The sequence below is a fragment of the Gadus morhua genome, chromosome 13, assembly GCF_902167405.1.
Source record: "Gadus morhua chromosome 13, gadMor3.0, whole genome shotgun sequence".
NCBI classification, from domain to species: domain Eukaryota; kingdom Metazoa; phylum Chordata; class Actinopteri; order Gadiformes; family Gadidae; genus Gadus; species Gadus morhua.
In genome coordinates this window covers 15,252,909-15,264,016 of record NC_044060.1, presented here as the reverse complement: position 1 = coordinate 15,264,016, position 11,108 = coordinate 15,252,909, and the positions used below count along the sequence as shown (strand labels likewise).

The following is an 11,108-nucleotide window of genomic DNA, read 5'->3' as shown; positions in this document are numbered from 1 at the left end:
CCATTCGTTCAAATCACAACGATCTGTTTATCGTTTGGAGAGGCCATGGGACTAGAGAACACCGGACCCGTCCAAGCATGGCATGAAAGCTACATCGTAAAACCGTGGGGGTAAGGATATCAGGAAATGAACAGTCCATTGATATTTGTGAAAACACTGGTGCTCGCCCCTTTCCCTGCCTCTACCGCCGCTTGAATGCGCCTTTACCGCCGCATTCACCGTACGTAACAACGCGGCGTCGGGGGCCGCTCGGGTCGGCGGCAGCAGGGGTGAGTTGAGCAGGCGACGGCAGCGGCGGCGACCCGGGCGTTAAGTGGAACAGAGGAAGGGAGCAGGTAGGTGAGATTCGCCTGTCACTTCCAATGTATGGCGAGTGGATAGTGCCAGGATTCCCTGGAGAAGGATAACAACGTGTGAAATGAACGTGTGGAGCTGCTACGCCGCCGCCGTGTGGAGAGGATATGCACGCCGCCGCCGTTGGGACTGGGGATCGATTCCCAGTCTCTATCTATAATTTTTCTTCATTATTTTCTGATATTAATATATCCAATGACTTGTTGATGAATAAGTTGATGACATTTTATAAAAAACGTTAGTTTTTATGTGTCAAAAAGACAAACTGTTTTAAAACAGATCTCAAAAATGTTTTGATGATTGACGCAGAGGGGTATTCCACAAAGCCGGTTTTATCACATAACCGGGCAAATTAACCCAGGGTTTGCGGTAACCCTAGGGTTTCCGTTCCAAAATGAACACGGTATGTTAGTTACTATAGCAAAATATGCTCTGAATCAAACCTGGTCGGACCAGGTTTTGTGCAGGTTAAGTTTGGAACATAACGGTTTTGGGGATTTAAAGCTGCGTTCACCGCAGAGTCCATGTGTTCACAATGGCATGCCCTGTTGATACCGGAGCACCAATTATTCGTGCAATCCACCGGGGGAGATTTGTAAGACCACGGCTATATTCGGATGACTTTTTGCTGGAGAGATACCGATTCTCACGCAAATCTTTAATATATTTAAATAGCCTTCTCTCTAGTTCAGGCGTTCTCACGGCGACGTAGGGTAGCAGGCGTCTTAGTGGCGACGAACTTATCCACACGTCGAGAGTAGACGTATATTTTGTCACAATTTCCTTATGTACGTCGCCGTGACACCGCCGCCGGTGGGCGGATCTTCCATGCCGTCGCCGTGACGTCGCTGCTGGTCTCTCGTCTGCAGTCCCAAACAATCCCATTCAAAATTTCACACGTTCCCACGGCGACGTAGGGTAGGCTGCTCCTTCGCCTCTTCCAGGGAATCCTAAGGTTTGGCACTATCCACTCGCCATACCAATGTGGATCAGAAATTGCACCCTCACCAGGAATCTACCTCCGCGTGGTCAGACTGGTTGGGTGGTTGGGTGGGGGGGAGTGTGGGGACGGGAGGGGTTGGCTGTTAGACGGAAGTGATGGAAATGGAGGGATATGGACACAGTAAGTTGGGATGCCGTGCTGTGCTTGATAAAGAGGGTTTCAGGGTGCGTGTGTGTGTGTGTGTGTGTGTGTGTGTGTGTGTGTGTGTGTGTGTGTGTGTGTGTGTGTGTGTGTGTGTGTGTGTGTGTGTGTGTGTGTGTGTGTGTGTCCACAATGTTTTTGACACAACGGCCCACTTTACGGTAATATAAAACATTGTGACTGCAATAAATTCCACATAGTCTCTGGATGGGATTGGAACAGGGTTATTTATACACAGGCACACTGAATAGTAATGCATCCCTATGAAAATGTGACATTTCATCGATTACACTTCCGTTTGTGGTGAACGCTGAATCTAAGAAGGAACGCATTGAACGGTCATTATTTAGGTCTCTCTCTCTCTCTCTCTCTCTCTCTCTCTCTCTCTCTCTCTCTCTCTCTCTCTCTCTCTCTCTCTCTCTCTCTCTCTCTCTCTCTCTCTCTCTCTCTCTCTCTCTCTCTCTCTCTCTCTCTCTCTCTCTCTCTCTCTCTCTGTGTTGGTGTACGTGCGTGTACGTGTGTGCATGTGACTGGGTACACCTACAAGTGGCGGCCGGGGGTCTCCATGCTGCAGTGACAAGCTGCCTCACAGGGGGGCAGTACTGTGTCATTCTCTCTGTGTTCATATCTCACAGCAATAAATCCACAATCTGACACATAACAGATTGTGTAAAAAGCTATATATTTATATTTATATAAGGGCTATAAGTAGAAATCAATTTATTTGAGACATGTGCTCCAATCCATCTGTTGCAGTCTTTCAGAGAGCAGATAAGCCTTACCTTATTTTTCTATCTCTTTCTTTTTCTTCCTCTCTCTTGAGAGGCATCAACATGCTGGCCACTCTCCCATCCAAACAGACTATAGATTGCTCTTCCATGTATAAGTATCAGAGTTGTATGTAACTTTTAATCATAAGGTATCCAGGCAGCACTTAGCAGTCTCATTATTGATTTATTTATTAATGTATTTTAATTTCTTTGCATTTATTCAGCCGTGACAACATGACAGGGGTGAACTATAGAACATTTCCGTACGCGTGGAGAAATATGCAGAGTTGCAGATCTGCCACACTTGACGAGAGGCAAACACACACACACACACACACACACACACACACACACACACACACACACACACACACACACACACACACACACACACACACACACAGCGAGATGGCGTGAATCTGTAATTAAAAGGTCAGAAAAGTCTCCAATCAGACGGAAGGGGAAACTTAAATGATGAAATGACAATAAATTCAATATATTGCCCGAAACACAAACATCATTGCCATCTGTAGGACTAACAGTGTGACATTCAAATCGCATAATGGGATGAGCCGCTCCCCGGGAAAGATGTTATTAGGTTTTGTGTTCTGAGGGATGCAAATTGTAAAACGCAAATCAAATCATTACTTTAGGATTATACGTCCTTGGGATTTCTGAATGTATGTCTTTTATGATGGATGGTTGGTTGTATTTATGGTATTCTGCAGTCATGTTTTTAGCGTTTGGTATTATTAAATGTATTTTGAAATGTGTTCATATTGTTTCTACATTATGGACTCATAATACACACAATATATTTGAAAAAAAAAAAAAAAAAAAAATAAGGAGCAGAACCCGAACCCTAACCCTGTCTGTAGAGCTGATCAAAATTATAATCAGAACAATAATAACTAGAGCAACTTCCTATTCTGTGGCCACACAGAACACAATCCAACGTTTTCCATCCATCCTACCACGGGCACGCTGTCAACAGGGCCCCCATACTAGACCGGCCCCACTGGTTGGCTGTGGGCTGTGTACCTGCTCAGGAACCAGATTATACCCCAAGTGAGTTCCTAACCTGGGTGAAGAATTAACCCGGTCAATAACTTTGTTATTGACAGTTAAACATACCTGTGTGATCAGCCAATAAGTACAACTAAACAGCTAGGGTCAAAGGTCAAAGCCTCACCCTCATGCCAGAGCACCCAAAGAGCCAGGCATCTTGTCAGTACTCCCTAGCAGGGACGAGACGCCCCAGGACATTCAGACAACACTATTCAAATATATGGATGTATTTTGTGTGTTATGTTGCAGCTTATTCTTTGCCATTTTCTATTCTGCACTGTCTATTTGTCTTGTTTCTCAGTTCTGATTTTTTTCAACTTCTTAAACAGCCAATTGGATTAGTTGAGTCAGTGTAAAGGTGCAAAAAAAAATAAGAAGCCACTGAAAGCCATAATTTAAAGAAAAGCCAAGTTAAAGTAAATCCGCATTGTCCTTGTTGTGGGTCGCATTCATTCTAAATTTGCAATTCAATAACAACAAAACTGGTTTGAATCCAACGCTTTTAACAGCTAATGAGAAAAAAGTTATCCACTCAATTACTTGATTAAACTTGATAACCAACACATTCTGGGCTCGGAAGCATTAAGTAACCGACCTGTCTGTATTGGTTTTAATGATATTTAAAGATTTCCCAAAATAGCGAATGGGATTGTTATTTTACTTCTTCAGGAACAAACACACAGGTACATGAAAATGCAGTTATAGGCTCATGTTTTGAGACCTGTAATCTTAAAGACATGATTATTTATTTATTTGTTTATGCCCAAACTCTAATTCCGAAGCGCATTTAAGCTTTTTTTGAAGCAGAGAAAACGCGGTCGGCCAAGTGGAGGATGGGGGAGAGAGCAAAATAAATAGGCAGAGAGAGAGAGAGAGAGGTGTGTGTGTGTGTGTGTGTGTGTGTGTGTGTGTGTGTGTGTGTGTGTGTGTGTGTGTGTGTGTGTGTGTGTGTGTGTGTGTGTGTGTGAGAGAGAGAGAGAGAGAGAGAGAGGCGGGGGAGAGAGCTGGATGGGGAGGAGGTTATAGAGGGGGGGAGAGAGAGAGGGGGGGTGAGAGAGGGAGAGGAAGAGAGAGGGAGAGAGTAAAGCGAGGTGGAGAGAGAGAGAGAGAGAGAGAGAGAGAGAGAGAGAGAGAGAGAGAGAGAGAGAGAGAGAGAGAGAGAGAGAGAGAGAGAGAGAGAGAGAGAGAGACAGAGAGAGAGAGAGAGACAGAGAGAGAAAGATGCATTCAACTCCAAATCCCCCTCTCCACACCGAGCACTCAGGCAGTGAGTAGCCCAGCGCACTAGAAGACGCGCAGGTGATCCAGCGTAATATCGCCTATTTTTCTCCATGCGCGCAAGGTTATATCTCTTCACAAACTTCCAGTTCTCCAGCCCGGGCGGACGCGCAATGGATACGCCACGTGAAGCATGCCGGAAAGACTCACGCGTCTGATAAAAGTTTGCCTACTACAATCGCTGTGACATTGACCGTGTAAACTATAAAGGAACTTGAGCCGTGTGGTTTTTAAGGCGATCCCCGTCTTCGGCGCCTTGTTTTGGGTTCCTTGGATTCCGCGCCGACCGTGCGCTGTTGTCTTTATATGTTAAGACAAGGAGACCCGTAGTTTCAGGGTGGTCCTACTCCTGAAGGTGAGATGAAGGTACTCGGTTGGACCCTAGTTATCATCGGCCAGTGGATTCTACGAAAGGTAAATGTTGCCTTTACAAGCATGGCTTGCACATTAATGTTCAGTGTTTAGTGGATAGATTTAAACGCACAGGGTCCCGAGTTCCAAAAGATGAATTCCGATAATTCAACGAAACATATTTGGCTCACAATAAAAATATTTTAAGATTCCATTTGGTGGAATCTGCACACAAAAAAACATCAAAGTTATTTTAAAGTAGTTCACATTTCGTTACTCCTTCTAATATAAAAATAACAAAATTACACATACTGTTGCCACATTAATTCTGACGAGAAGCATGTGAAGCATTTGTGTTTTCACACATCCAGGGTACCGGTTGGCACTGTTTTTGTCCATGCGCTGCTGCGCTCCTGCAATCAGACTTGTGCGCGTTTCCAGCAGCGCATATAAAAAGGCTGCTCGTTGACTCACCGCCCAGCCATGCTGTACAATTGCTTTTTATTTTTTAGCCCCAGTGAAGTTAAGCAGCCCCTTTATCTATTAATCTATTTGCGCTCGCAGCAACTTCCTCTTGATTTCTCGTGTGAAGTTAAACCCGCCCTCGGCTTTTTGTATTATCTCTCCGGTCTGCGCATCGCCAGGGCACAAACCATAGCCTAGTTATGAGCCGCTGCTGCTGATGCTGATGCTGATGATGCTGATGGTGATGGTGATTCTATTTTTTCACGCTGGTTGCACGCCCGTATGTAGTACGGCTGTCGTACGCGTGTCTCTCTCCACCATCCAAGTTTACGCGCGTTAAAGTGGGTGAAACCTTTTCTTCTGTTTGATGTATGGTGTGCTCCACCTTGAGCCACACAGACTGTTAAAAGAGAGCCGATCTGTCGTCCCTTTTTTGATAGGCCTACATCTGTACCACTTCAACCAAGAAATCCATTAGTTCCATGCTTATGTGCGGGTCTGTGTGTGTCAGGGTCACTGTGCAGGGACACTGTTTCCAGGATGGTGGATCAGAGTGCCCCCCCCCCCCCCCCCCCCCCCTCGGTGCATCCTCAGTGAGTCAGGTTATTAACACACAAAATTGTAAATATGTTGATATTACTGATGATGAGGAACGGCGTATGTAATGTTAGGCGTCGTCTATTTTGACCACAATGGAGAAAACCTAAAAAAGAAAACAGAAACCTGTTTCATCCCAACCTTTACCCTTCCCCTTCATTTAACAAAGCATTCCCTCATCGTAACTTACTCTCCACACACACACACACACACACACACACACACACACACACACACACACACACACACACACACACACACACACACACACACACACACACACACACACACACACACACACACACACACAACATAGTATCCGGTAACTTTCTTCTTTGAATTTTTTCTACTTTGATTTTACCAAAGCATATTTTAATGTGCCAAAAGGCTTTGGCAGGACTGTAGTGTTCATGTCATCTATTTTTAAAACTGTTAAACAACACCCCCCCCCCCCAAGTGAAAAAAACAAGTCTTATTAGTTACTGGGATATCACTTGATTGGTGAGTGAGTGCAGTGCCGCCGTGGGTGCTGGCACTGTACAGTGAAGGGTGGGGTGGTAGCCTAGCTACCACTGCTAGCCGGATCGTCTAGTGGCCCCCTGTCGATAGCATTCCTTCCATGTATGAAATGTAAGTGCTTGTGGGTGTTTTTAGCATGTGATAAAAAAAAGGAGAAAGGGAGAGAGGCTGGGAGATGTTTAGGAAGTAACAGGAACATGGCTGTGGACTTTTGCAGATTGAGGTTAGGTTCCACTCTGACGGGTCATAACACACCTGCGCTTTATTCTGAAGATTGAATGCAAATCATGGCATTTCTGCCACTGCGGAGCTATCCTAGAAAAATGTACAGCTTGCATTCTATTGTTTTAAAGGACTCCTTGTTAGACCGTGCTAGTCGCATGCGCAAATGCAAAGATGTGTCCCTGGTAATGTGCATTTGTCACGTTCTCGATTGGGGTTCATTCATTTCAATTTTGTTCAGGGATTTGTGTAATGGTGGTTTATTGGACATTTATTGGTCAAGAAGGCAAAAACATATATGTTCTTGATAAATGAATAGAAGTGTCGATTTAAGGATGCAATGAATGAATTGAGAGTAGAAATAATAGAATTGATGCAATGGGAAAATAATGGAATATAACAAAATGGAGCAGTTTACACTGGAAACAAAGAGAATACCATTAATTACCCACAGTGTCTTGTCCCTGAACTTAATTCGTCCTCAGCTGCAATATAGCACAGTATGGTCTGTTACTTACACAAGTGGCTCCCATGTAATGACATCTTAGAAACGCTGATTGATGACGTTGGAAGGAAGAGAGGGATGGGGAAATGGTATCCCGTGGGAAAATGTAATAACCCGATTTCATTGACTCTGACCTTTTTTATTGGGTTTGGCCGCTATATATGTCCCCTTGTAACGCTAAATGGTCACTATGCATTGTTTACTATTAAACAATTCTAAATCACTTCCTATTCATGCAAAAACATTTTGTTTAGTACAAACAACGAAGAAAAGTATATATACATATAGGTATACGTATTGTGTCAGTGCTTCATTTGATGTCCAGAATTGTAGTAAGCCTTTGTTTTGTTGCCTTGTGTTACCCACCGGTATGCAGGTTTAAAAAACACCACTAGGGAAGGAGAGACGTGTGAAACACTGGTTTCCTCTCATCTGCTCCCAGCAGGAACAATAACATTAGCCAGCATTTCAACCAGACTAAAATCCTCTTATCCTCCCCCCATAAAACAACTAGCTATATACCTCAGGGATATTACAGACACAGAGCAACCTTAATGTTGTTATGCATTTATATATATATATATAATTTTATATATTTATATATATGCATATATCTATAAATATATATGTATCTATATACCTGTTTATTTTGTATTCAGGTATCATATTTTTGCAACAGCTTTGCATTGCATCCCCCTGTCAGTAACAGATAAAGTGTTTGACAGACAAACACTTTATCTGTCGCTATAAATGTTAGTGTGTGTGTGTGTGTGTGTGTGTGTGTGTGTGTGTGTGTGTGTGTGTGTGTGTGTGTGTGTGTGTGTGTGTGTGTGTGTGTGTGTGTGTGTGTGTGTGTGTGTGTTCGTGTATGTGTGCGTGTGTGTGTGTGTGTGTGTTTGTGTGTGTGTACACATGTGACGTTTGTATGTGTGTGTGTGTACGTGTATGTGCGTGCATTTGTGTATGACTTTGTGCCTGCGTACTTGGGCTCGCTTGTGAATGTACGCACGTGTGCGTGTGGGTGTATGCGTGTACTTGTTTGCGTGTGTGTGTGTGTGTGTGTGTGTGTGTGTGTGTGTGTGTGTGGGGGGGTGGGGGTGTGTGTGTGTGTGTGTGTGTGTGTGCGTGTGTGTGTGCGGGCACTCCTCATCTTGATATGCAAGTGAATCACACATGTCTTCCCTGGCATCGTGGTGAAAGCGCGTGAAATCACAAGCAGCCGTGTCAGATGCTTCCTGTCACACTTCCAGGTGGTTGTCTTCCAAGTCAGGTGGCAGTCTGTGTCTCTATATGTCTGTCAATCTCCCTTCCTCGTCTCTCTGGAAACCAGTGCCTGTTTTTTTTTTCCTCCACATGCATGCACATTGGGCACACAATTGTTTCTGTAATCTTTGCAAATTATATTCTCTGCTCACGGAAAGCGATTAGATGTGTAATCTGTGGAATCACTATTAGAGAAGCAATCACATTACTGCTATCTATCGCCTCTCAACAAAATGTTCTCCGGAGATCAAAGCATATACTTTAACCTCAAACATTTTAAAAAAATGACACAAATTCATACAGTGTTTTAATGGATTAATTTTTTTGCACAGCGTGATACAAAGTTAAACAAAGATATATATTAATATATTTTATTCCGTCTGTCCTGTTATACAGATCCATGGCAATAACACTACGGCCATTCATGTGACCCATTTTGACGATCCATTACTTAAAACCATGGGTGCAGTGAATAATTTGTACCAATAGCTGTACCAGGCCTGAATTGGAGCAAGGGGAACATACTTCACCTCATGTATATTTCTCAAAATTTGTTGGGAAAAATTGTGTCTTTGCGACCTACGGTACGGTCACAATGAGACTGCTGTACAATCCCCTGCTCGACATTCACACACGTCGTCGTTATAAATATTATTGCACAAACACCATTGCAAAGTGACACCGTTCTAGATATTGTATAGCTTTCAACCGACCGTGGGAGTAAGGCAACACGACGACTTCTACACGCGTAACATAACCTGAGCTCTATTTTATTTGGGTCTGCTGCCGGCAATAGGCTGCCAGAGGACAGCCGTCTGCAGTGGGAGCAGAAATATAAATTCCAGCGTAGAAAACGGGCGCACCTTCACTTTGACTGACAGGTCGACTATGCCTGAAGTTTCAAGCAAGGGAACATTATGTCTACAATTATTGAAAGGGCCCTGTTATTATTTTTATGGTTCAGATAGCGAAGAGTGAAAATATTCTGAAGGGGGAAGTCCATGGACAGAATGCCTAACGTGGTAGAGAGAACCTCAGGAACTATGGGGCTCTACATGTATTCATTATTTTATTTGGTTCCATAGCCAGCTGTTTACGTTTGATGTGGTGATGTTAATGATTGCCTTGGATCAAATGCAACCCTCACTATTGCATAATACATTTTATTTCATTGAGTGTTTGTTTGTGTGTGTTTGTGTGTGTGAGTGTGCAATGTACATTGGCTTGATTATTTATCATCACAGTTCCGCTTGTCATAATTATCTGTTTTGACATCTGCCCATTTTCTCACTTTCAATTTTAACCCAATTGAAGAGACATGGCCGTTGTAGACATGGCCTGGCAGATTTAGTTTGTGTCGTGTCATTCCTCCCCACTGCCCACTGCCGTCCCGTAGAGAGCTGTGAGAGAGCATCCCTCTTCTCCACCTGATCCTGTGGAGAGTCTCATTGAAAGTAACCTCAAGGTGTATGGCCCTGAGGGGGAAGGGCCCATGGAGACAAGGAGAGAGAGAGGGAGAGGGAGAGGGAGAGCGAGAGCGAGAGAGAGAGAGAGAGAGAGAGAGAGAGAGAGAGAGAGAGAGAGTATTAGGTAAGCTTAAAAGGAGAGAAGTATTTGTGAGACATAAAGGAGCCAGTAGAAGTATCGGTGAGATATGATGAGAGGGAGAGAAGTGTGGGTGATATATATATAAGGAGGGAGAAAGGTATGGGTGAGATATGAAGAGAGGGAGATAGGTATGTTTGAGATATATAGAGAGAGGGAGAAAGGTATTCATGAGAATAGGGGTAGTGCAGCAAACGGCAAAGAGATTACTTTAAACCACCACACCGTGAAGACGAAACATTCAGCTGGATATCAATGGCTGGTAGCTAAAGAAAATGAACAGCCGACAGTCAGTGATGAGGTTTTGAGACAAAAGCAGATTTAACAGACAACTCTTAAATATTTATAGTGTGGGTTCATCAGAAGTATCTCCCATCTCAGGAGTAGTCTCAGATTATTATTAGAATTGGCACTCTTTAGTCTGATTGGCTTACATTAGGGACAGGTGATGATGTCATTTGCCACGACATTTACCAAAACACCTTGACGTTCTGAGTGCTGATAGTTCTGGCTATGGTTAAAGTAATGGTGGCTTATTTTGGGCTGCTTTAGTATCTGAAGGATAATAAATAGAAGGAGCACGTCTGTGAGCGTGGAAGCCTTGGAGGAGCGTGCCGTTGGAGAACGGTCACCCGCAAAATACCAAAACGATGGCTCACACAGGGAACGGCGTCCTCCCTATCGGAGAGCACACCGGCCTTGAGCGCACACTCGAGCACCGTCAGGCTCCGTCATTATCACACCGGATGAAACCGGATACTCTTATTGTTTTAATCTCAAGGCAGGTTTCAATGATTCAGTTAGGAGGTATGAGAGAGAGAGAGAGAGAGAGAGAGAGAGAGAGAGAGGCACCGGGAGTTCTTTGACTGCAACACGCCTGAGCTGCCCCAGTGCGATAACAGAAGAAGAGGGTAGCGTGTATTCATATTCATAGAATGGGATTCCACCAAACTATTCGGTGACCTGA

At 44.0% G+C, this 11,108-nt stretch overlaps 1 protein-coding gene across 1 annotated transcript in view; it reads left to right on the top strand.

Annotated features, from left to right (window-relative positions):
• The first annotated feature begins 4,525 nt into the window (after window positions 1-4,525).
• The window catches only part of nxph4 (neurexophilin 4), a 37,963-nt gene continuing 31,380 nt past the window's right edge, over window positions 4,526-11,108 (top strand). Inside the window, exon 1 of the mRNA XM_030373639.1 lies at window positions 4,526-5,028. Within this exon, the coding sequence (XP_030229499.1) occupies window positions 4,975-5,028 (54 nt within the window). The 5' untranslated portion in view covers window positions 4,526-4,974. The remainder of the gene's footprint in view (window positions 5,029-11,108) is intronic.